The sequence below is a fragment of the Erpetoichthys calabaricus genome, chromosome 4 (genome assembly GCF_900747795.2).
Source record: "Erpetoichthys calabaricus chromosome 4, fErpCal1.3, whole genome shotgun sequence".
Lineage (NCBI taxonomy): Eukaryota > Metazoa > Chordata > Cladistia > Polypteriformes > Polypteridae > Erpetoichthys > Erpetoichthys calabaricus.
This window is the reverse complement of record NC_041397.2, coordinates 162,701,029-162,728,144: the sequence shown is the minus strand read 5'-3', so window position 1 is coordinate 162,728,144 and position 27,116 is coordinate 162,701,029. Positions and strand designations below refer to the sequence as shown.

Here is a 27,116-nt window from a genome sequence, read left to right as displayed (position 1 = left end):
TAGTAGCAAAATTAATGATTTAATTAAAGGACAGTTTCATGGTAGTCTTCTGATACAGACAGTGATAACTGATATCTATAGGTGTATTTGATAATTTTTTTACCATCTCTAGTTCGGGCTATTCAAAATGAAAGAGCAGATTTCAAAAATTTATTTCTAACAAACTGCATAAGACAGAAACAAATTCCACACATCACTGGATGGGGGAAAGTTCAAAGTTTAAAAGCCGTCTAAAAGTACCAGTGAATGCCACTGAGTGCTTTTTCTCGTTTATAGTAAAATGGCGACAACAGCACAAGAGAAACCATTTTGGAGGTCCTGCGTTACCTGAACGACACCATTCCAGGATGATGGATTGGAAGAGGTGGATAACAAGATTTTGCTCATCATCTATGGCCTCCCAGGTCCCCAGAACTTATTCCCTGCAATTTTTATCTCTGGGGGTACATTAAAGAAAGAGTGTTTGTTCCACCTATGCCTGCTAATCTTCAAGATTTGTGACACTGAATTGAGGAAGCTGTGAATTCAGTAACTAGGAACCAGTTGACTCGTTTGTGGCAAGAAATGGTCTACCGTTTTGATGTTTGGCATCATGTCGAGGGCATGCAACCTCAAGGACCACAGGACCAAACTTTGAACTTTCCTCTATCCAGTGATGTGCAGAATATGTTTCTGTCTTATACAGTTTGTTTGAAATAATTTTTTGAAACCTGCTCTTTCATATTGAATAGCCCTGTATATTGGTTAGTTATACTATACTCAAAGTTAAGGCTGAGAAAGGTCGCAATGGCTTGCTGATGTTATAGAGAGTATGTGTTGTGTCTTGACATACACAGCTGGTATCATGGAAAGGAAAGTATAAAACAGTAGTAGCTATTTTGTGTGTCTGGTTTCTATGATACTGCATTATTGATTGACACATGTAACCGTCATCTCATGGCAGTCGTGATATACAAGATGGCAGGTAATGTTAAGCAGGCATCTGAACTTCAGCCCAACAAAGAAAAGGCATTTGTATAGAAACTGAAAAAAAGACATTAATTATTCTAATAATTAAAATATGAACCTAATATATGGCCTGACTAAGAGAGAGAATTAGAGAGAGGTAGGAAGTGAGAATATGAGTGCTTGTTGGTTCTTTGGCGTGAATCAACCTCCCCTTATAGATAGGGGTCATCTGCCATGTTGAGTTTGCACTGTGAATTCATTTTTTTCCATCCATCTCTTTGCATTTAGTGTAGTTTTAGTTTACATTTGGGCCTTCATGGTGTTATTGTGTGCATATATATTTATATTTTTATACTTGGTATAGTAACCAAAAGAGTGGACACTTTGTCCGATTCACCTGGAAACAGTAAGTTAAATGTTCTTGACAAGGCAACTTCTACAAAATGAGCTAAGGTTCTTAAAGCGTAATCCTGTGGCTCCTGTGTTCATTTGAAATTGAAGCCTCTAAAACTTTCAATGTTGCTAAGATGCCAAACATTTCTGGGCTTCTATGCTTTCATGACAGATAGAAACTTTACCAGACACACTTGTACCATGATTGCCTCTTTGCTCACAACATAACTCTCTCTCTCTCTGAAATCAGCTGCTATTAAGCTGGGAATTGTTTTCAATGAATGAAGGTTTACTAAGTTATAGCTTATCCAGCAAAAGTTGTTATTGGTCTGGGAAGCCACTGTCACATTTGCTGAACCATGGAAAATGAACTTTTTTCTCCCAGCTTTCCCCAACTCACTACTAAACTTAAAACAAACCATGAGACTGATAGCAGAAAATGGGCATCAACTTAAGTCTTTTAAGTACTACAGAGCTCTTTATATCAATATCTTATGCTGTGTATATGCGTGTATTTATGAGAACATTCTGTTCAATTCCACATAAGTCTTTGTAGTGGTTTTTTTTTTTGTTTCACTTTTTGCTTTTGCTTTCTTCTGAGATTGCATAGAACAAGCATACAAAAATTTCTATATTTTAGTTATTGAAGACCATTTGCCAATAATTATTCTTTGGAAGCTCATTTTTATTACCTTTGTTAGGTGAGCTCTATAAATCCAGACACTGGTGAATACTGAGTGGCAAAAGTGACATCAGAAGTAATAAAGAATAAATGACTATTTTCAATTTAATTATCCTTATATTGATACTGTTTTAATTCTAAAACCTGCACTGAATAAAGAGGACTAAGAGCACCAATGGTTGGATAAACCAAAATAATGTTTAATGCAGTATTTCCTGAAAAATTGGTCAAGCTCTGTACATAGGAATTATGGTATGAGATACCCTCTAAATTCTTAAAGAGGCACGTTTCTGAATTTTCAGGGACTATTGAGTGCTCTCAATTAAGTGATTGTGGAGACAGAAGTTGAATAAAAGTAAGCAATGCAGCATTCTTAACAGAAAGGAAGTTGATAAAAGTAACATTTAATATTTAAGAGAGTGCAATGCTGAATAGCAGTGATGATTTTTCTGTCATGCAATGCAGAGTAATGAAAAAAGTTGTGTAGCCTTTTTCCAACATACAGTAAATACTCTAAAAAAGGACATAATGTGTAAATGCATTATATTTTGCAAAATTAATTTTAAATTTAAAGTGATTGTAGAATAAACAATATATCAACTTAACTCAATATTACCTATCTGTTTTTTTTATTAACAAAGGTATTATTGAAGCAGTTGCAAAGGATTTCTTTAGTAGTGAAGTGGATATGAAAGTTCTGAATCAATTTGAAGAGGAGGAGCAAACTGGCAAAAAGGAACATGTTGTATTTCTAGTAACTCAAAGGAAGACTACGAAAAAAAGGAAAGCAAAGGATGCCAAAATCATAAGCAAACAAGAAGAGAAAGAGGTTTACCTTAATTATACAATTATTTAGTAATTAATGTAAAATTACAGGTGGAAAGTATTTTATATACTTTTTTTTTTGAAAGCATAATATTTTTTTTACATATTGACATTTTGCTAGTAGTTATGTATAGCTCATCTGCCTTTTACTATAACAACAGCAACTAGTAGAACTGCCGTTACAGGGCGTGTACATCTCACCTTTTCTAACACTGCTGAATTCACAGCTGTAAAGACATACAACATAATTAATAGAACTTTCCACAAAAAACTGAACTCTTGATGTCTAAATTCACACTTAGTGCATATGTCAAACAATCCACATGCTTTCAAGGTTGGGCTTTCTCACTGTAGTTCATAGTACATCTATTTTAATTCAGTTTGGTCAAACCATTCTATCACTAATCTATGGTTATTTTAAACTTTTGTATCAGTCTGAGCTAACTACAAATTTGAAGTATGATTATATATTGTAAACTGAGCTTTTACTTCACCTTCTTCGATTCAATATGCCCCCCTCATTAAAAACTTAACAGAAGAAAAGGATACAATGATCACAAGGCTCACTTAATACGGTATATTATTGTGAAGTTTGTGAGACTTACCAGAAATGTTTATTGGATTTATCTACTCTTACCGTTGAAGAATAACTGGCACACAGCTATGCACACATACAGTACACCTAGCGATCCTATCCAGATATAGTCTCAAGTTGTGCCAATTTCCAGTCACTCCACAATATTCTATGTAGGACACAGTTATACACAAACACATACAGAGATCTTAGCCAGACAAAGAATCAAGTGTTGCTGATTGCCAGTCACTCTGCAATATTCTGCATATTCTCTACAGAGGGACTCACTATCACCAGTACTAACAAAAATGCAGGTGTCATCACGATACACAAGACTCTTTAGGTTATGTAGCACTTACTAACCAAGCTGTCTAACTTTTACCACAGTTGTTCTAATTATTGAGTCATGACCTCAATATCCTTGATAAACCACACAGGCAAAAAAGTGGCAATATTGTCCACACTTGGCGCCCTCTTATTATTTCAATTAGTCTAGATAAAAGACAAAATATGGAAAACATAAAAAACAATGTGACATTTATTAATGTACTGTATAACAATACCAAATAGAAGAAAATATATTCTAGAATAAAATGGATAGCAAAGTCTGGATATAAACAATCTTAGAAAAGTTTACTGAATGTGAGAAATGTCAAGGGGTGGATGTTGTACTGGGTGACTTTTGATTTAATGATTGGTGTTATCCATAGGCTGCATTTTCTGACATCCAGATAAAATGGTAACAGGTCTCAATCTCTGATGTTGCCTCCTTTGTCGCCTTCTGTAATTTTTCTTCTTTTGATGCATCAGACAAGCCACGCTGGTGTTAAAACATCACACATTTTGGCTGTTTTGTCCTAATGATGAATGCCTCCGACTAAAATGTTTGATCTTTTAAGTACTTCCACTCTCCTTCCTTTCTCAAGCTGTAAATTCTGTAATTAACCCTATGCCATCCATCTGTTCCAAGGATATACATTAATTAAAACAGGTTCTGTGGCTTCTGTACTTATTTCCAGTTCCCAGGTCATAAAGTACTAACTGGAACAAATGGCTAATTAACAAGTACAACACACAATGATGCTTGCAATGCCGTAATTAAAGTCCTGTAAAATCAGTTTATCCTGGTTCATTTGAGCAAAATAATTAAAATTCTATTCTAACTCTAGAATATTAGTCATGTATGTATATTAAATTAGAAATCAGCCATTTCAAGTAATAGTCATTTACAACATTAATAACATCTTGCCTATATTTTTAAATACATTTACCGGTACCTTGATAAAAAAGTATCAATTTCTGTCAAAATCATCACCATTGACTATCCTGCATTCTCCTTCAGTTCATACCAACTTTCTATTTTCTATCTTTTCTTTCAACTTCACTATGTGTTTTGCCACCAGTACAACATATTCATCACACAGTAATAATAATAATAATAATAATTCATTACATTTATATAGCGCTTTTCTCAGTACTCAAAATAGGCCTACAGGCAGTTTTTGTGGACATTAGAAAACTGTGACAAAAACAGGGTATTCAGTCCAATAATCGCATCAGTCCTATTCACCTAAATAACATCAAGTCAAGATCTGAAGGTCCCTAAAGCCCTACTCTCCATCATACTACTTGGTCATTTATTTCATGTGCCTGTGGTTTTTTTGCATGAAGAAAAATATTTGTGCAAAATCTACCCTTAACAAGTTTCCAACTGTGTTCCCATGTTCTTGTTGCAGAATTTATTTTAAAGTAACAGCTGGGATCCTGTGTACTAATTATTTTAATCATTTTAAGCATTTCAATGATGTCATCTCTTAATCTCCATTTGCTTAAAAGTAAAGATGGTTCAGTTCCTTTGACCTCTTCTCATAGCTCATACTTCTCAGTCCCAAAATGAGCCTAGTCACTATTCTCTGGAATGTTTTCTAGCGCTGCTATGTCTTCAGTTGAAGTCCCTTGACTTGTACTTCACACAATGTGATTTATATCATACCATCCTGTTAGTTTACTTGATCACTTTTGTATATTGATTCCACTATAACTCATAGGCTAGTTTCATAAGATACACTTTCAAGTTAAAGAGCTATCATTTCTTCTTCCTATGTGTAGTACCTTACATTTAATTATATTAAATTCCACCTGCCACAATTCTGCCCAATCCTTTGTGTTGTGCAAGTCCCTCTGCATCACGGACAAAGTCAAGATCAGTGAATCTTTCTTCATTAACAGATGCCAAACAGCCACTGGACTTCATGACCCTGCCCAACATCCAGTCCATGCAAGCAGTGAACAGGGTAGTAACAAAAATACAATCCCTGATTAACCCCAGAATCAACAGGGAAATTTACAAAAATTGACAATTTACCTGACATGATCTATATGAAATAAATTAATAAAAGTAATATTAACCCATTTTGTAATATATGTGTACTATATATCACATGAATTACGAGGATGGATGCATTTACCCTTGAATATTTTGCAGTGAAATGTAATATGGTGTGCAGTGAGTACAGATACTATCTCTTACAACACCCTTATGTCTGTCTTTGATCTTTGATCAGAAGACAATGCAGATAACTTCCAAAAGACACTAAAGGCTAGACTTAAAGTTGACATATACTTCATATTGTGGTAATTTTCAGGTCTGCATGAAGAAAATTATATCCTGGTAGTTAAATTAGAGATGTCTGTTTACATTGATTTGCTCATAGGGACTATATGGACTTACTGCAGATGAATCCTAAGCAACACAACTTAATGATGATTGCAAATTAGCAAGGTGCTGGACTCCCAAAAAATACTACTTAAGATTTGATAATTAATATTAAACATTGTTAACTCCATTTTGTAACATGCAGCTACTTATATTATGGGCTGTCAAACTAAAACATGTAAATAACACACACAAATGCTACTCACCCTTTGAAGTAAATTGTTCCACTAGAGTCATGGAATGCTTCAATGATTGTCAGCTTCCTTTTTCTTGTAGACTGTAGAGAACAGCCATTGGACTCCTTGGTCTAAGTTGGCTTTTGGTAGGATGGAACAGAGTTTTTATGGCCAGAGCTTTTTATGAGATTTATCTACTTCATCCACATTAATGACTAACAGAATAATGGTGACTATATTCTAATTCACTACAGTTCACAAATAACGGGTTGTGGTTACTTGTAGAACTATTGATTGACAAGGAAAAAATAATTCTGGGAAGGGTTCTTTGCATATGAAATTGGTTCTTTGGGCTTTGAAAAGGTTCCTAGTATGTGGACAAACGAGAAATCTTTAGTGTATATTTGGCTACCTAGCAGGAATACCAGCAGATCAAGAATAAATAAACCTTAGCCTGTGTTATTGTATGCAGCAAGATTCTTTTAAAATCAGAAATCTTTTGCTATTTTACACATTTATGATCACCTATTTATGATTATTTACCTTATAGAGTCTATTATGCATCTAAATAAATAAAGGCTGTTCCTATGAATGGTTCTTTTGGGGACCAAAATGTGTTTCCCAATTGCGTCACATTGAAGAACCATTTTAGCACCTTTATTTTTAAGAGAGTAGGTTATAGGACTAAGCACAATTTTGCTTTAAATGAATAGCCAGATAAAAAAAGTATATCATTTAAAACTGCATGTTCACTTTATTAGGTCATTAATAATACTCACTAAATGCTAAATATTTTAGAATATAATGCCACAGGGCGGCACGGTGGCGCAGTGGGTAGCGCTGCTGCCTCGCAGTTGGGAGACCTGGGGACCCGGGTTCGCTTACCGGGTCCTCCCTGCGTGGAGTTTGCATGTTCTCCCTGTGTCTGCGTGGGTTTCCTCTGGGCGCTCCGGTTTCCTCCCACAGTCCAAAGACATGCAGGTTAGATGGATTGGCGATTCTAAATTGGCCCTGGTGTGTGGGTGTGTTTGTGTGTGTCCTGCGGTGGGTTGGCACCCTGCCCGGGATTGGTTCCTGCCTTGTGCCCTGTGTTGGCTGGGATTGGCTCCAGCAGACCCCCGTGACCCTGTGTTTGGATTGAGCGGGTTGGAAAATGGATGGATGGATGGATAATGCCACATTGTCTCAACACATTCATCCGTTGTTTTTTAAGTATTTGCTAATAATTTATTTACAAATGTTGGTGCCTTTTTACTGTTTGGTATGTGTATCTTTTCTGTATTTTTTCTTTATAGGAGATGGAGGAGGCTCTGAAGAAAATGAAGTTAAATTATTCCGTTTTGCCCAATTACCCAGTAAAAAGAACACACTGGGATATTGTGAGGAGCATTGTTATGTTTAGCCACGGTTTGTTTCTTCACACATTTTATTTCATTTTTACATTTTGAAAATGAAGAATAAATTTAACTTCAAGTCAATATGAAGTAGAGTAGCCCTCCTACCTTTAGCAGTGTGCAGTTTGTTTTGTTTAATGTTTGCAGTACATTTTTCTGCAGAAGATACTGGAAAGAAGGGAAAATAACTTATAAAAAATATAATAACTTATATAGTGTGCCGTATTACCTGAAATTTTGTATTCATAATTGAGCAATATAAAATGCTACTTAAGGAATATTTTATTCAAAACATCCTTTTTGTTTGAATTAAAATGAAAATAATTTCCAGTCAATACTTTACTAATGATCATGAGTATAAATACTCATAATGCAGTTAGTTTCAGGCAATAGTGCCTTGTGCCAAGCATTGGCTCTGTCTTTCCACTGCCATTGAGGTGAGGAATACTAAACATCATAAAATAGTATAAAGTTGCTGTCTGCAGGCACCGCTATTAGGGAAATAGCAAGACAGGAAGCAGTAATAAGATTTAGTTTTTAATTATTTATTTTTTTTAAATCAGGTATAATGATGGACAGTATATGATCTAGGTTGATGGCTATCAGCCCAGATATATTCTGGTAGAGAAACACAAAATGACTGTACAGATTGTAGTATTGCTCACCCCTACTTAATGCACATATGCACTATTAATTTGTTTGCTTGATTACTTAGACACTGTGTTCCAATCTCCATTTTACACAATTAAACAAATTTTCACAAAATAAATAAACACTACAGCATGACCAACTTTGCAGATATTGTTTTTCAGATTTATACTAGTATATTAAATGTGAACAGTATATCTGTTTATTTTCTGTTGTAGGTAATTTATCTAATTATTTTACACCATCCTACCCAGAGAAGCTCTGGATTGAAGAAAAAACCTTCTGCAATGCATTCCCTTTTCATATTGTTTTTGATAATGCAGTAAGCTTTTTTTTTGTCTCTTTACTTTTCAAGTTATTTCAGCTTAATTCCTAATTTTTTAATTCAGTAAGCACAAATTTTCAAATTCATAAATAATTCCATTCTACAGAAATATTACTTGGATAGTATAGTGGTATAGTGGTTAGCGGACAATGATAATTGCTTGTGTGGAATTTACATATTTTCTTTCTCTGATGACCGGTTCACTCCCAGAGTTCCCAGGCTCAAAAATGTTTTCTTGAACAAAAGTAAGCCCAGTTTAGGTGGACATGTGTATGTGAATGTGCCCTGGGATGGACTGGCATCCAATCCAGGATGTGTTCTTACAATGTGCTGGGATAGGTTCTACCATTCCACTTACATATATTGAAAAACAGAGATGAACAGATAGAAAGAAATATTATAAGTGCATCTATCTTCTTATCTGGTTAAAAAAAATAAAGGAAAATAGTAAAACTATTCACTCACCTTTTATATTTCATTTCTGCAGCTCAAAGTGAAACATGCAGGAGTCAACATTCAAAAATTTGTTCCAGGTTTACAGACTAAAGATATTCAGTTGGATGAGTATTTTAGCATTGTTCACCCTGCTGTAACCTTTACCATTGATGGCATTAGAAAATTTATCAACAGCCAATTTGTACTGAAAGCACGCAGTGAAATGATGCCTGAATTCTATAGGAATCAGCCTGCGCTCAAATTAAGAGGTATGAATGTCAACAATGTATTTGAATTTACAAAATGGGTGTCATTTTATTTTGCAAATGCAAGAAATGTCTTTTATAATGAGACATGCAAATAAAAGCCCTATTTAAGTAATTTATCATATATTTAAGTTGCTGCAGTGCGAAACTCCAAGAGAATTGGTTAAATTTCCTGCTGGGTCAATGCTAGCATGAATTTTGTATGATTACCTTGCTACAGTACACTGATCTAATCAAGGTCTTAAGAAAAATCAACAGACTGACTTATTTCAGTTAAAGAGTGAATCATGTACTACAGGACATTAATGGAAATTAAGGGTAAGTGTATTTATGATTCAATGCCAAATTCTTCAAAGTCTGTGCAAACATACTGAGTCATGTTAGATGAAGCAGGAACCTTAACCATTTTTAGTAAGCAGTTGAATGAGATACTGGTACTGTTTTTACTATTAGTTAATCTGCTGAATGAATGACCTCCTATTATTTGCAAAACTGATGTTCTTATGGGTTGATGGTTCTCTCAATTTCTTCCAACATCCCATAGACAGACTGTAGGCCTGGGTTCGTACATGAGTGTACCCTATAATGGGCAGGCACTCTTTCTGGAGATAACTCCTCTACCTTGTGCCTGAAATTCCTGGAAAAGCCTTGTGCTCACCACACACCTAGCACTGTATTATCTAGATTCAGTAAATTGATGGATGGATATGTTTAAGTAGCTCATGTACAGCATTTTCAATAATAGCATTTGGAAAAGTGGATTTGTTAAATAAATGTTATATTCAGTCATTTTACAAAACAGGTTATTCCAAAACAGGTTGAGGGTTGCAGGGGGCTGGAACACAGAGTATTCTAGGGGTGTCAGTTACAAGGCAGGAATCAACTTTCAGTAATGCACCAGTCCATCACAAAAAAAAGTAACATTTAATTTTTAAAAATTGAGACAATTTGTTTGCTTAGAGAAAATGACCCATCCTCATATTGCACTACTAGAAAATGCAAGATAATAATTATAATGGATAAATGTGAACTTATATCATAGATGATACAGAATGAAATTGCAAACAAGAAGCAAAATTTTGTTATTTTTAATGTATTGGACAATAATGAATATACAGTACACAGTTAAAGTAATCAAACTGCACATAGCAAACTATTCTGCATTACTTTCATGGGTAAATTTCACTTTTATCAACTGTTCCATGTTTATCATGCAGGACAAATGCTATGGATGGAGACAGTTGACTGCATGATATACCTCTGCTCTCCAAAGTTGCGCAGCTTGAAAGAGCTGGAAGACAGGAAGATGTATATTTCTGATATTGCTCAGCACGACACTACCAGAGATCTAATTCTACTGAATCAGCAGCGTTTGGCTGAGATTGAGCTCTCCAATCAGCTTGAGAGGAAGAAGGAGGAACTCCGTATCCTCTCTAGAAACTTGGAGATTGAAAAAAAGAAGACTGAGACATTGCTTTATGCTATGTTACCCCAACATGTGGCCAATCTGCTCAAAGAGGGGAAGAAGGTGGAAGCAGGTAAACAGACAAAAAATATCACAGCTTTGAATGCTTGGGGCTAGAAATACTTTTTTATAAAAAAAAACAAAAAACTATTTAGATTATGTTGTGTAAGACTTGTTACGTTCATTGCAGATATTAATAATAATGTGTTTTTGAAGGCATGCTTTCATTTTTAAAAATAGTAATATTAGCTACAAAAAATAATACATTTTTCATTGCCTAAACCACGTGTTTTTAATCAAAATTGCTTTATTTATTTTATAATGGACTTAAAGCCTGTAACATATACATTAACAGTTAAGAATAAAATAGCATTTTATTTTTATTTATGGCATTATATTGTAAAGCAGTCTGACTAGCATATCAACACATCCTCTGTTTATTCTGACCTTTTTAGATTTACAAACTGATATAACACCCTGAATTTTTATCCACAATAGAAATATAGAGTTAGTATATACAGATTTCTAAATAAGCTCCAAAATTGAAAGGAATGGTTTTTTCATATAGCCCTACCATATAAGGATCCACTTCATAGAGAAGTAACTGGCCTAAGCAGATCTTTTTGGAAAGCTCTGAGAAACAGGAAACAACAGTAAAGACATTAAATTCAATGGAGCCTCCCTTGTAGTGCCATGCCCTTCAGTAAGAAAAAAATATATATGAAAATTAATGGATGTATGCAACATCTAGTTTATTAAACCACAAATATGGATGGAATCTAGTAGTCTACAGTAAGTAATAAATTACAATTATGTAATTATACTTGAGTAGACTCTTTTTATAAATGTGTACTTTTAGAGTTTTAAAAGGAAAATATTTTTATACTTGAATTTATTTTACTAAGTTTTGCTTAATCCAACTATAGTGGACAGGCAACCTATCCTGGGCTAGATCTATTATGATAAGCTGAATATTTTTAATTTTAAGCTGCAACACCATTTGTTTTAATATGGATGCCACCATTTCAGGGCAAAGGTGTTGGACGTTTCCATGGTGATTGTTTCCCAGAATTCTGTGATGTGTACGTCACTAGAGCAGGGGTCCTCAGTCACGGTCCTGGAGGGCCGCAGTGGCTGCAGGTTTTTGCGCCAACCCAATTGCTTAATAAGAAGCACTTACTGCTCAAGTAACAGTTCTGCTTCACTTTAGTTGTCTTGCTCGTTAAGATTTTGAACCCTTATTGCTTATTTTAGTCTTAAACAGCTGTAGTCTTGGTTTTTAATTGTTCCTAATTAGCAATAACATACAAATGACAAAAGAGATCAGCATTTCTCCATTTAGCTTGTTTCCATTTACACCTGTGTTTATCATGCACTATTGGGTTTAATTAAATAATTGGAAGGAAAGTGAAGGACTGAGAATTACTCCTCCATTTTAGACTTCAAATCATTTGGATGATATCCTTAGAAAGGAAAAAAAAATAGGATACAAGAATGATTTGACATGGCAAAGTTAAAGCACTAACAAGCCATGAAATTAAATTATTGGCAACAATTGTTTTCTAATTAAGCAACCGGGTTAGAACAAAAACAAGCAGCCACTGCGGCCATCCAGGACTGTGATTGAGGACCCCTGCACTAGAGCAACCATACGTAAATTGGCGCATTTCTGGTAATCAGTGTTCTAGTTTTGGTTGCTGATTCTGTTCTGACACTTGATCAGCTTAAATTTCGATTTTGAATTTAGCTTATTCTTGAGTAAGTTTACCTCATGCTCATTCCCATAAAATTTATACTGTCCTCTAACTGAGTTGGTAAAGGTACCTTCCTTTCACTTGATGCTTCTGAGATAGACTAAGGCTCCCACAAGCCTGAACTGGATTCAGAGAATTTGAGATTATATTAAATAGAATAGTCTTTAAAGAATACAACTGCATGATTGACATGGAAAAAAAAGAATGAACTAAACATATATTTTACTAGGTGTACTAAAATAACCAAATTTGCTGGTTTCTTGAGAGCCACTCAAAGACAATGGAGACATGGGAATGCTAATTCTCCCTGAGACTTAAAACATTGAGATAAGGTGGTTTGTTTTTCTAACTCGTACATTAATTCAGGTTTAATTAGGATTGTAAAAGCACCTGACTGTAGCAGTGTAGTGTTATTTAATACATGCACATCATAATTACTGTAAAATTACGAAAGTCCAGCCTTTGTTTAAAAAAGTTTTAACAATTTTCCTTATTTCAAAAGTTAATACATCAATGCATTTGATGCATGCTTCCATTTATCTGAATTGCTGAAAACTCAAATACCTGACACAATTATTCTCCAAGCATGCACTTCTATACTTTTGTGAAACTCATTCATTCATTTCATTGAACCGAGTTAACAGAGTTTAGAAACAATTGTTGCTCCTAATTACAAGGTTAGCTGAACATCCTGTTTAGAAAACTGCACAGAGCATCAGGTATGTTGTGCTCTTCCAGTAATTTCACTTTTCAATATAATAAAATATATATCCCAATATGGAGGAAAGAACATAAACTTCTTTATGGCTGAATGCAACAACAAACATTTGGCAATCTTCTCTGAATATGATATAGTGGGGAATTTCTTTCTTAACCATTTAAAGAATGGACCAGCTTAAAAAAATAATAGGGGTTAGCATCCTACTATGAAAGAAAGAGGTGCAGAGCATGGATTACATGCTGTAACAGCTGTGAGTTGTGGTTCAACCAAGTACTGAAAGGAGTGATTTCTGACATTTTAGCTTTTGGAATGTAACTTTATATAGTTTTACAAGTGCTTTCCAAATAAGAAAGAAATATGAAAAAATTGAATTTTTAAGTGAAAACAATCTCCATCTACAGTGGCATTTTCAAAATGTTTACAAAAATATCCATGTCAATACTAAAATGGCCAAAACCGCATATGATGCTGACCTGTGCCTACGTACGCATTGGTGGAAAACTCTTTGAAGGGACTGTGTAGTAAAAAAATGTTAAAGCGATACAAAAATAAGTGTTTAGCCAGCCTTATGTTCATTCACAGGATGAATGATTATAAAAATCCACAGCAACAGTGTGCATCTTGTTCCAAAGGACATCTGTGAAACTAATGCTATAAAAAAAATGCTTGTGCACCTATATCATCGCTTGTGCTTTCTTGTCTCTCTGTGTTCTGTAATATTGAAACCTTGGCTACCATGCTACACCCATACACTTTGTTAAGCACCTTGCTATTAATTTTGAGGCAGAATGTGCTCCAACTTACTGAACAAATTAAGTTAAAGCAATAAATATTGATGAGATTCTGTCAACTGAGTTATTTACAATCTGATTTTCACAGAGGTCTTAATTATTCACTATAACGGTAATGTTACTGACTGCACTGTAGCAACCAGTGTGCAATTTGCTTTTACACATGTATGTAGCACTAAAAATTTACAAAACGCAATTAAGAAGCATAAAGGTAAGCAGCACAATAAGTGCTATGATTGCTATGCTGAAAAATGTATTTATCCCATGAAAGGTGTCTAGTCAAGGAATTAGACTTAATGAACAGGATCCAATCAGGGAAAGGCCATGAAATAAGCATAAACCAATCAGAATGCGATTTGAGAATCATTTCTGGAATACTGCATATGTCCATCCACACTGAAACGTTGACACTACATTTTCAGGAGTACATGACCCCGTGGAGCGATTTTTGTTATCAGGGATCAAGAACGACAGGGTAGTGTGGATGAAGGGTGGAAACTTAAGACAAATGTATGTGTTTTTAAATAAAAATGCAATAGAGTGATGGGGCTTTAATAATCCCAGGCAAACTGATCATATTATGACAAACATTTATGTGAAAAATGATTGTGGGTTGAATACTTTTTTTTAAGACACACACACACATATAGTACATATACACATAAACAAAGTCAGATGTTTCAGATACCTACAGATTCTAAACTGATCTTGATTCATTCTGTAAAGATCTATAGTCATTCTTTATTACTGGGATACCAACTTTTAAAAGCACCCTGGTGTCATTTTTCCAGTCTAACAGCACTGTAATGTTATAAACAATGGTTTACTGCAGGTTTTACAAAATTTAATTGCCAAATTCTCAATAAGAATGTGCCTTGAGATGATTAAAATTAAAGTGATGGTGTTGCTAGCTATAATCTGGTCATCTTTAATTAAGAAATATTCATATATATAATTTCAGGCTAAATAGTCAATAATTTTTCCAAAATAGCTAAAATGTGTTTTGCTAAAGAGCATTTATAGAAACTAGTTTAATTCACTTTTTTAAGGCTGAGTATATTTAATGTTTTTTCCTTAAGTAGCCAATACTTCCACTTAAGTGTAATTTTTCAGAATTAAAATAATCTGTGTGAGAAAGTAATTTCTGATAATTCTTTGAAGAATTAATTGGAATTTGTTATTTTTCTGGTTTTTACAGGAGAGTTCAAAGTTTGCACAATCCTGTTTAGTGATGTTGTAACTTTTACCAACATATGTGCTGCTTGTGAGCCAATACAAATTGTGAACATGCTGAACTCAATGTACTCAAGGTTTGACAGATTAACCAACATTCATGATGTCTACAAAGTAGGTGGAATGTTACTGAAGAGTTACATTTGCAACTGTGTTATTTATGAAGAATACAAGTTTGCACCTGTTCTTGTAATTTAATCTATTTTAATGATTTGCGTTACACTAAAAATTTATGATGAAATAGTTACGAAAACGAAGGAATAAATGGTGGGTAATTTTACTTTTAAATTTTTAGTAGTTTCTTTCCATATGCTAATAGCCTATTATAGTATGACTTATCATGTTGGTGTGTATGAGACGATGTCCTACTGGTGCTACATCTGGAGTTGGTTTCTGCTTTGTACACAGTGCTACCAGGATAGCCTCTTGCTCCTCATAACTTTGTAATGAAGTGAGCAGATTATAAAATGAATGCATAAATTTAAAATGTTTATTAACATAACTTTGTAAACACATCTTTTATTCACAATGATCACAGAAAGAATTTACAAAATTTTACATAATTTGAAAGTCAAGAATGATAATAAACCATAAACTTTAAGGTTTACAGAAAGAATCATGCTGGAAACTTTAATATTGCAATCATTTTAGCTGTTTAGAATCACATATAAATACTATACCCATTCCATTTATTGTATCAACAGTGTAAGTAGTCATAAAGGTCTGCAAAAAAGTCATATTACACCAGCTTTCATGTATTATTTAAGCAATTCTGTCAGTAATTTAAGGTGATCTTTGTAACAAAAATATAAGACACGGACATCAATTTTAGCATTGCTTTCTCAGGTGGAAACTATTGGGGATGCCTACATGGTGGTAGGTGGCGTGCCAGTTCCAGCCGATTCTCATGCTGAGCGAGTTGCAAATTTTGCTCTGGGTATGCGAATAGCTGCACGAGAAGTAAAGAGCCCAGTCACAGGACAACCCATCCAGGTAAAACATTATAATTGTCAGCTTTAGATCACTTCTTTATTAAAATACCAAAGGTACAATTAAAAATAATTAATTGCATATTCTAAACATAATCAAGAATATGTTTACCTTTTTAACAGTTTTCACTACTTACACAAGTAAGAAATGAAGTTTTTTTTAAAATTTAGGCTCAAACTTGTATCCATTTAATCAGTATACAATAGTATTATGTACATCAACAAAGTAAAGTTTTACATGGTTACTCTGATTTATGTTAAAATTTAAAATAAAACAAAACAAAAACTTATTGCATATTGATCAAAATTTCTTATTTTTAATTTTTTTCTTAGTTTACTGATGTATGCAAAGCATTTTTCCCTCCATCAATTATTTAACTACATTTATGGGCATGTTCTTATTTGTGTTCAGAAGATGATGCCATAGTACAGAAAATGATGTACTTCTCTATTTACAGATTAGAGTCGGGATTCACACTGGGCCAGTACTAGCAGGAGTGGTTGGAGAAAAGATGCCTAGGTACTGTTTGTTTGGAGACACCGTAAACACAGCTTCTAGAATGGAAAGCCACGGGGTGCCTGATAAAATACATCTAAGTCCTACTGCCTACAGGTGAAGTATAGCGTTAAAGCAGCTGCAGTAAATAATGTATCTGGCAGAGACATTATTGTCCAATGAAAAGTGCACTGTCTTTGAATATTCACCTTTTCTTATAGAGATTGTCTTATTGTACCTTGCATCAATACAGTATAATGTATGTCTTTATTGTGAATACTAGAACCATTTACTTTACACATATAGCAATTACACACCCCTTATATAATAACATGGTGGTTCAATTTATGCACTTGCTTGTCATCATATAGTGTACCAATCAAACCTCCACATTGCATCACTCATTGTATTCCATTATGGTATACAATATTAATTTTACATGTTACACATTACTATAAGACTTCAACTTGAGAAGGAATAAAAAAAGTCACAAAAGATAGGAAAATAACTTTTTCAATTTTATCTGTGTATGAATTGAGGAGAAGTAAAGGAAGACAGGAAAATTTAATGTGAACATAACAAGCTTAAGAGAACCAGTCTCTGTTTGCACCTTCTGGCCCAAAGACATGACTTAGCTTCAAATTTCTTATATTGAAAATCCCTAAATGTACAAATATAAGTGTTATCAGAGTTTATTCAGCACCATTTACTTATTTGTTGTACATATTTGGAGTCCTGAGAAAAAAAAAAAAACATGAAGCGGTGTTATTATCATCACCCGCCAATAGCCTAAAGAAGACATCTATATCATCTCTCCATATCCTTCTTTTCATGATACAGAGATGCTGGAGCAAGGTTTTCTTTTTGGCAATCATTTTAACATTCAATAATGAATTTAATATTTTCCTGCTAGCACACTAGAATTTCATCTTTCCTAAAACTGTTGTCTGCATATTGGCTTCCCCACACACTTGTAAAAAAGTATGCCATAGCATGCTTAGGGCACTCTAAGTGTTATTTCTACAATTTTCTATTTTTGCTTCGTGATTTTTTTCCCCTCAGTTTTCACTTGCTCCTAGTTACACCTTGCTGTTACTTCGATAGGCACTCTGTACACACTTCTATAACAATGATAGTTGTGTTCACTGTATGGATTTTAAATTATTATAGGAAATACTCTTTGCTCCGTCCTGTAAGAATTTCAAATTAAATTAATAATTTCAGATTCTTTCATGATTGCTGGTTTATGATGTACATTTTTGGTTTCATAATCATTCACCTGAATTTATTCAAATTAGTGAGCTATTTCACTGCTCTTCTACTTGGCTCATTCATTAACCAATTATGGTATTAAATTGAGAGATTTATCTGTTTGTCTCAAAACTAGACCAATAAAAGAGGGTTGTACAGAGGTTGAGAAACCTGAGAGGTAAATAGTCTTCCTGTACTCAAAGGCTGATAACTGGCAAACTGAAATAAACTACTTAACTTCTCCATGAAGAGACAAAAGGGGTTGCACAACAGAGGAATGTACTGCCAAGGTGGCCCTTTCCCAAAGGCCATTGTTGGCATTCTTATTGCTGAGAGCACCAATTAGGCTAAGTTGCCAAAAAAGTGAGCCAGTGATGTAACTAAATCACTTCATGGAATTTACATCTGGAAATAAATATCATACAATAAACAATTGTAGCCAAAATAAAACTTCTTTTCAACTATGATGAGATATAACTTAAATAGAAGAAGCATCAATAAATCAGATGACACGAGAAAGGAGAAAATGGCAGGGGAAAGTGTAGTTAAGCAGCATAGGATGGTGGTCTGTAGGATAACGTTGGAGATCAAGAAGAGGAAGAGAGTGAGGGCAGAGCCAAGGATCAAATGGTGGAATTTGAAAAAGGAAGACTGCAAGGTTGAGTTTAGAGAGAAGGTGAAACAGGAGCTGGGTGGTAGTGAAGAGTTACCAGACAGTTGGGAAACTACAACAGAAAAAGTAAGGGTGACAACAAGAAGAGTGCTTGGCGTGACATCTGGACTGAGGAAGGAGGAAAAGGAAACTTGCTGATGGAATGGGGAAATACAGGAGAGTATACAGAAGAAGAGGATGGCAAAGAAGAAGTGGGATAGTCGGAGAGATGCAGAAAGTAGACAAGAGTACAAGGAGATAAGGCGCAAGGTAAAGAGAGAGGTGGCGAAGGCTAAAGAAAAGGTGTATGATGAGTTGTATGAAAGGCTGGACACTAAGGAGGGAGAAAAGGACCTGTACCGATTGGCTAGACAGAGGGACTGAGCTGGGAAAGATGTGAGGCAGGTTAGGGTAATAAAGGATAAACATGGAAACATACTCACAAGCGAGGAGAGTGTGTTGAGCAGATGGAAAGAGTACTTTGAGAGGCTGATGAATGAAGAGAATGACAGAGAGAGAGAGAGAGAAGAGGTTGGATGATGTGGAGATAGTGAATCAGGAAGTGTAACGGATTAGCAAGGAGGAAGTAAGGACAGCTATGAAGAGGATGAAAAATGGAAAGGCCGTTGGTCCAGATGACATACCTGTGGAAGCATGGAGGTGTTTAGGAGAGATGACAGTGGAAATTTTAACCAGGTTGTTTAATGGAATCTTGGAAAGTGAGAGGATGCCTGAGGAGTGGAGAAGAAGTGTACTGGTGCCGATATTTAAGAATAAGGGGGATGTGCAGGACTGTAGTAACTACAGAGGGATAAAATTGATGAGCCACAGCATGAAGTTATGGGAAAGAGTAGTGGAAGCTAGGTTAAGAAGTGAGGTGATGATTAGTGAGCAGCAGTATGGTTTCATGCCAAGAAAGAGCACCACAGATGCGTTGTTTGCTCTGAGGATGTTGATGGAGAAGTATAGAGAAGGCCAGAAGGAGTTGCATTGCGTCTTTGTGGACCTGGAGAAAGCATATGACAGAGTGCATCGAGAGGAGCTGTGGTATTGTATGAGGAAGTCGGGAGTGGCAGAGAAGTACGTAAGAGTTGTACAGGATATGTACGAGGGTGACAGTGGTAAGGTCTGCAGTAGGAGTGACGGATGCATTCAAGGTGGAGGTGGGATTACATCAGGGATCGGCTTTGAGCCCTTTCTTATTTGCAATGGTGATGGACAGGTTGACAGACGAGATTAGACAGGAGTCCCTGTGGACTATGATATTTGCTGATGACATTGTGATCTGTAGCGATAGTAGGGAGCAGGTTGAGGAGGCCCTGGAGAGGTGGAGATATGCTCTAGAAAGGAATGAAGGTCAGTAGGAACAAGACAGAATACATGTGTGTAAATGAGGTCAGTGGAATGGTGAGGATGTAAGGAGTAGAGTTGGCGAAGGTGGATGAGTTTAAATACTTGGGATCAACAGTACAGAGTAATGGGGATTGTGGAAGAGAGGTGAAAAAGAGAGTGCCAGGAGTAATTTGTGACAGACGGGTATCAGCAAGAGTGAAAGGGAAGGTCTGCAAGACGGTAGTGAAACCAGCTATGTTCTATGGGTTGGAGAAGGTGGCACTGAACAGAAAGCAGGAGACAGAGCTGGAGGTGGCAGAGTTAAAGATGCTAAGATTTGCACTGGGTGTGACGAGGATGGATGGGATTAGAAATGAGTACATTAGAGGGTCAGCTCAAGTTGAAAGGTTGGGAGACAAAGTCAGAGAGGCGAGACTGCGTTGGTTTGGACATGTGCAGAGGAGAGATGCTGATTATATTGGGAGAAGGATACTAGGCATAGAGCTGCCAGGAAAGAGGAAAACAGGAAGGCCTAAGAGAAAGTGTATGGATGTGGTTAGAGAGGACATGCAGGTGATGGGTGTAACAAAACAAGATGCAGAGGATAGAAAGTTATGGAAGAAGATGATCCGCTGTGGCAACCCCCAACGGGAGTAGCCAAAACAAGAAGAAGAAGAGAGGAGAAAGATAGAAACAATTGCGGAAAGTAAGAGACATCACAGAAGAGGTAAAGGACCTGGGAGCAAAGCATATTTAGTGGGATGAGCACAAAAGCAGAACCTAGGCTCAGAGTGCACACATTGTGGAATGAGCCCCGGACACAGACAGGCAGACATGTTTTAGACACCACCACACGTTTATTTACAGTTACTAATATTTACAATTAATAAGTGCACACACAAAAACCCCCAAGATTCCCCCAAAGTCCAGGCCTCTCACACTCTCTGCCTTTCCCTTCAGGCCGCCTCCACTACTCTCCACCAAGCTCTGTCCTTCTCCTCACCCGACTGCAGCCCTGAATGAAGGGAGGCGGCCCCTTTTATAATCACCCGGATGTGCTCCAGGTGCTTCCCGGCAATCTTCCACCTGCATTCCCCAGTGTGGTGGAAGTGCCGGCTGCGTACCCAGAAGCACTCCGGGTGTCCCCGATCCTCTTCTCCCCAGCACTTCCGGGTGTGGCGGAAGTGCTGAGGTCCAGGGCTCCAAAGGCATTGGGGCGCCTCCTGGCGGTGACCAAGGGCCCCTACAGGGTTGAGCTTCACAGCTCTGTACCTGTGGTCCCCAAAGCAATCAGAGTGGTCGCCCCCTCATAGTTTGGAGGAGGCACAAGCCCTCCTCCGGTCCTCTTGGGTGTCCCGGCTGGATACCACCCCCAGCCGCGTGCCACAACATATATATACGAAGGACGTTCAAAAAGTTTCTGCGTCTTTTTTTTTTTTTTTTTATACACTCTCTTAAGAATTTCAAAAACAAATTACATCATTTTTCTACATAGTCACCTTCAATTACTATTTCTCCTGCCTTCACCATTTCCAATGAAAATATAGAAGTGTGGAAAGTTTTTGAACGTCCCTCATGTGTGTGTATATGTATATATATTATATAATATATATATATATGGATTAGAATGCCTTTCCAATGTAAAGTCATACCTTCTTTTTAGGGTATCAATATCTTGGTGCAGGCCTTGTGATTCCCTTTTCAATTTTAAAGTCAAACATAATTATGGATGCATTGTTTCCTTTAAAATCCATAGGGAAGAAAAGCACAAGTGATCGACTTTTGCAGACACCCAAAGACATCCTCCCCACAAGTATACATGGTATTTGTTTATGCACCTTTTATTATATCTTCATATAAAGTTATATGGTGCTTAAGAAATAGTAGAAAAAGTGTGAACTTTACTACTTCACAACTTACACAACCCCATACATGAGGAGTAAAGTCAAGTTCCAGTATGTAGCTACAGCGGGCACTTTAAGAGCTATTCAAGTTATGGGATATATCCACAATTAGGTGGAGTATAAACCTGAATGGGTGATGGCAAATTTAATAATGTGGGACCTGGAGTAGTGTGTGTAGTTCTGATCACCAAACTATTGATATGTAATGTTTTTGACAGAACTCACTAAAAGAACATGGCTGATTCCATGTCTGAAAAGCTTTAATTTGGCTGCATAAACCAACTAAGTCATGCTTGGATGGAAGAAGGACAAAAGAGTTTCAGTAAATGAGAATCTAGATAAACTGCTGAAAGTTTTTCTTCTATGGAAATACAAGACACATCATGAATGACAAAATGAGAGAGAAAAAGAGATTTGATAGATTGTCTTCAAAGAGGGCATTTAAGTTTTAAAATTACAACCGTTATTTCCAAATGTTTACTTGGCACAAACTGGATGTTTGTATCTATTGTCCATTTCTGGCCTTAGCACAGATAAGAAGTACTATAAGCATTTATTGGTTATAGGATTCTTTTGGATATGTCCAACCCACTATTACAGAATGTGTGAGAGCCACACCAGAGCTGCTGTTTGTGACACAGCATATTCATTCACATCTAGTGCTCGGTACCATGCAGACTACAGCACAACTTAAATAGTTAGTCATGTAAAGTTTCTCTCAGAACTACACACAAAATTAAACAGTACTAGCATTCCACTTTAAAATAGTCACTTGTTTGAATGAGGCCGACCACAGATCATCAGTCACTTACATAGGAAAGGTCAGTAGACCTAGTAACACAGCCAGTCATCTAATAACAGGTAGTTGTGGTCTAACTGATAGGCTTTTTTGTAAATGTCACCAGCAATCCGTTCACAAAAAGCCAGCATGTCAGACTGAAATTACACTTTCTCACAGCAAACATCTATTATAATAATTTGCTAATTAGCTGACTCTCTATGCATCTAAATTTAATTTAGATGCAGCAAACATACTCATCACAAAAGCCACAAACAATTTATAAGCCTTTAGCACTTACTCTAATAGCAATACACAAACAAGAAAAACATATGACAGCATAATAACTTTTTGTACATTGTTTCAGTGCATAGTTACCCAGAGGTTATTTTTCCTGCATGTATGTTTTTTAATTTTTAAAAAAGAACAGAGTATCTTATTTTTATCTTGCATACCTTGTACTTTGCATAATGTAGATAGTCATGGCAAGGTAATTTGTCATAATATTCTACACAAAATGGACTATATAAAATATTGACTGGATTTTTTTTAAATGACTTGAGAAGTTTTGTTACAATACAGACTTAATGAAAACAGCCATAGAAAAATATTTTTGTAACTGTATTCTTGAATTTTGATGTCTACCATACAGTATATAGCAGATAAACACTTCACTTTATAGTTGGCAATGTATTGTTTTTTTCCATAGTGCTCTAAAAAAGAAAGTTTTTGAAATACATGAGAGAGGAGAAATAGAAGTTAAAGGAAAAGGAAAAATGTCCACCTACTTTCTGATCCAAAATCTGGAGCTTTCTGAGGATGAAATCATGGGTCAAGCAGTGGTGCATTCTTCTTCAGCACTTGATCAGGAAGACATACAATCACATAGCAGTGATACTGGTAGGTGGAAAGAGTCGTAGAGGACATACAGTGCATCCGGAAAGTATGCACAGCGCATCACTTTTTCCACATTTTGTTATGTTACAGCCTTATTTCAAAATGGATTCAATTAATTTTTTTCCTCAGAATTCTACACACAACACTCCATAATGACGTGAAAAAAGTTTACTTGAGGTTTTTGCAAATTTATTAAAAATAAAAAAACTGAGAAATCCCATGTACATACAATGGTGCGAAAAACTATTTGCCCCCTTCCTGATTTCTTATTCTTTTGCATGTTTGTCACACAAAATGTTTCTGATCATCAAACACATTTAACCATTAGTCAAATATAACACAAGTAAACACAAAATGCAGTTTGTAAATGGTGGTTTTTATTATTTAGGGAGAAAAAAAAATCCAAACCTACATGGCCCTGTGTGAAAAAGTAATTGCCCCCTGAACCTAATAACTGGTTGGGCCACCCTTAGCAGCAATAACTGCAATCAAGCGTTTGCGATAACTTACAATGAGTCTTTTACAGCGCTCTGGAGGAATTTTGGCCCACTCATCTTTGCAAAATTGTTGTAATTCAGCTTTATTTGAGGGTTTTCTAGCATGAACCGCCTTTTTAAGGTCATGCCATAGCATCTCAATTGGATTCAGGTCAGGACTTTGACTAGGCCACTCCAAAGTCTTCATTTTGTTTTTCTTCAGCCATTCAGAGGTGGATTTGCTGGTGTGTTTTGGGTCATTGTCCTGTTGCAGCACCCAAGATCGCTTCAGCTTGAGTTGACGAACAGATGGCCGGACATTCTCCTTCGGGATTTTTTGGTAGACAGTAGAATTCATGGTTCCATCTATCACAGCAAGCCTTCCAGGTCCTGAAGCAGCAAAACAACCCCAGACCATCACACTACCACCACCATATTTTACTGTTGGTATGATGTTCTTTTTCTGAAATGCTGTGTTCCTTTTACGCCAGATGTAACGGGACATTTGCCTTCCAAAAAGTTCAACTTTTGTCTCATCAGTCCACAAGGTATTTTCCCCAAAAGTCTTGGCAATCATTGAGATGTTTCTTAGCAAAATTGAGACGAGCCCTAATGTTCTTTTTGCTTAACAGTGGTTTGCGTCTTGGAAATCTGCCATGCAGGCCGTTTTTGCCCAGTCTCTTTCTTATGGTGGAGTCGTGAACACTGACCTTAATTGAGGCAAGTGAGGCCTGCAGTTCTTTAGACGTTGTCCTGGGGTCTTTTGTGACCTCTCGGATGAGTCGTCTCTGCGCTCTTGGGGTAATTTTGGTCAGCCGGCCACTCCTGGGAAGGTTCACCACTGTTCCATGTTTTTGCCATTTGTGGATAATGGCTCTAACTGTGGTTCGCTGGAGTCCCAAAGCTTTAGAAATGGCTTTATAACCTTTACCAGCTGATAGATCTCAATTACTTCTGTTCTCATTTGTTCCTGAATTTCTTTGGATCTTGGCATGATGTCTAGCTTTTGAGGTGATTTTGGTCTACTTCTCTGTGTCAGGCAGCTCCTATTTAAGTGATTTCTTGATTGAAACAGGTGTGGCAGTAATCAGGCCTGGGGGTGGCTACGGAAATTGAACTCCGGTGTGATACACCAGTTAGGTTATTTTTTAACAAGGGGGCAATTACTTTTTCACACAGGGCCATGTAGGTTTGGATTTTTTTTCTCCCTAAATAATAAAAACCATCATTTAAAAACTGCATTTTGTGTTTACTTGTGTTATATTTGACTAATGGTTAAATGTGTTTGATGATCAGAAACATTTTGTGTGACAAACATGCAAAAGAATAAGAAATCAGGAAGGGTGCAAATAGTTTTTCACACCACTGTAAGTATTCACAGCCTTTGCTCAATACTTTGTCGATGCACCTTTGGCACCAATTATAGCCTCAAGTCTTTTTGAATATGATGCTACAAGCTTGGCATACCTATCCTTGGCCAGTTTCGCCCATTCCTCTTTGCAGCACGTCTCAAGCTCCATCAGGTTGGATGGGAAGCGTCGGTGCACAGCCATTTTAAGATCTCTCCTGTGATGTTCAATCGGATTCAAGTCTGGGCTCTGGCTGGGCCACTCAAGGACATTCACAAAGTTGTCCTGCAGCCACTCCTTTGATATCTTGGCTGTGTACTTATGGTCGTTGTCCTGCTGAAAGATGAACCGTCGCCCCAGTTTGAGATCAAGAGCGCTCTGGAGCAGGTTTTCATCCAGGATGTCTCTTTACATTGCTGCAGTCATCGTTCCCTTTATCCTGTCTTGTCTCCCAGTTCCTGCCACTGAAAAAAATCCCAATAGCTTCACTGTAGGGATGGTATTGGCCTGGTGATGAGCGGTGCCTGGTTTCCTCCAAATGTGACGCCTGGCATTCACACTAAAGAGTTCAATCTTTTTCTCATCAGACTAGAGAATTTTCTTTGTCATGGTCTGAGAGTCCTTCAGGTGTCTTTTGGCAAACACCAGGCGGGCTGCCATGTGCCTTTTACTAAGGAGTGGCTTCCGTCTGGCCACTCAGCCATACAGGCCTGATTGGTGGATTGCTGCAGAGATGGTTGTCCTTCTGGAAGTTTCTCCTCTCTCCACAGAGGACCTCTGGAGCTCTGACAGAGTGACCATCGGGTTCTTGGTCACCTCCCTGACTAAGGCCCTTCTCCCCTGATCGCTCAGTTTAGATGGCCGGCCAGCTCTAGGAAGAGTCCTGGTGGTTTCGAACTTCTTCCAGTAACAGATGATGGAGGCCACTGTGGTCATTGGGACCTTCAAAGCAGCAGAAATTTTTCTGTAACCTTCCCCAGATTTGTGCCTCGAGACAATCCTGTCTCGAAGGTCTACAGACAATTCCTTTGAATTCATGCTTGGTTTGTGCCCTGACATGAACTGTCAACTGTGGGACCTTATATAGACAGGTGTGTGCCTTTCCAAATCATGTCCAATCAACTGAATATACCACAGGTGGACTCCAATTAAGCTGCAGAAACATCTCAAGGATGATCAGGGGAAACAGGATGCACCTGAGCTCAATTTTGAGCTTCATGGCAAAGGCTGTGAATACTTATGTACATGTGCTTTCTCAATTTTTTTATTTTTAATAAATTTGCAAAAACCTCAAGTAAACTTTTTTCACGTTGTCATTATGGGGTGTTGTGTGTAGAATTCTGAGGAAAAAAATGAATTTAATCCATTTTGGAATAAGGCTGTAACATAACAAAATGTGGAAAAAGTGATGTGCTGTGAATACTTTCTGGATGTACTGTACCACTAGCATGCAAGAATATAGCTAATCAGGTTTTTGAAATTGTATTTGTAATTCCAGTATTTACCATGGTGTATTGATGTTGATGCATTATAGATTCTTCTGGTTTGAATCCCAGCTGAATGTGTAAAGATTGTACAAGTCTATGTGGACAGATGTAAATGTTAAGTGATTTGGCGACTCTAAATTAGCCCATTATTAGTGAATT

At 36.6% G+C, this 27,116-nt stretch overlaps 1 protein-coding gene across 1 annotated transcript in view; it reads left to right on the top strand.

Moving 5' to 3' along the window:
* The window catches only part of gucy1b2 (guanylate cyclase 1, soluble, beta 2), a 51,678-nt gene extending 28,010 nt beyond the window's left edge, over positions 1-23,668 (top strand). The window contains exons 6-15 of the mRNA XM_051926625.1: positions 2,665-2,852; positions 7,032-7,040; positions 7,610-7,721; positions 8,575-8,678; positions 9,169-9,385; positions 10,600-10,920; positions 15,312-15,460; positions 16,193-16,339; positions 16,794-16,948; positions 23,458-23,668. Of these exons, the coding sequence (XP_051782585.1) occupies positions 2,665-2,852; positions 7,032-7,040; positions 7,610-7,721; positions 8,575-8,678; positions 9,169-9,385; positions 10,600-10,920; positions 15,312-15,460; positions 16,193-16,339; positions 16,794-16,948; positions 23,458-23,668 (1,613 nt within the window). The remainder of the gene's footprint in view (positions 1-2,664; positions 2,853-7,031; positions 7,041-7,609; positions 7,722-8,574; positions 8,679-9,168; positions 9,386-10,599; positions 10,921-15,311; positions 15,461-16,192; positions 16,340-16,793; positions 16,949-23,457) is intronic.
* The last annotated feature ends 3,448 nt before the right edge of the window (positions 23,669-27,116 follow it).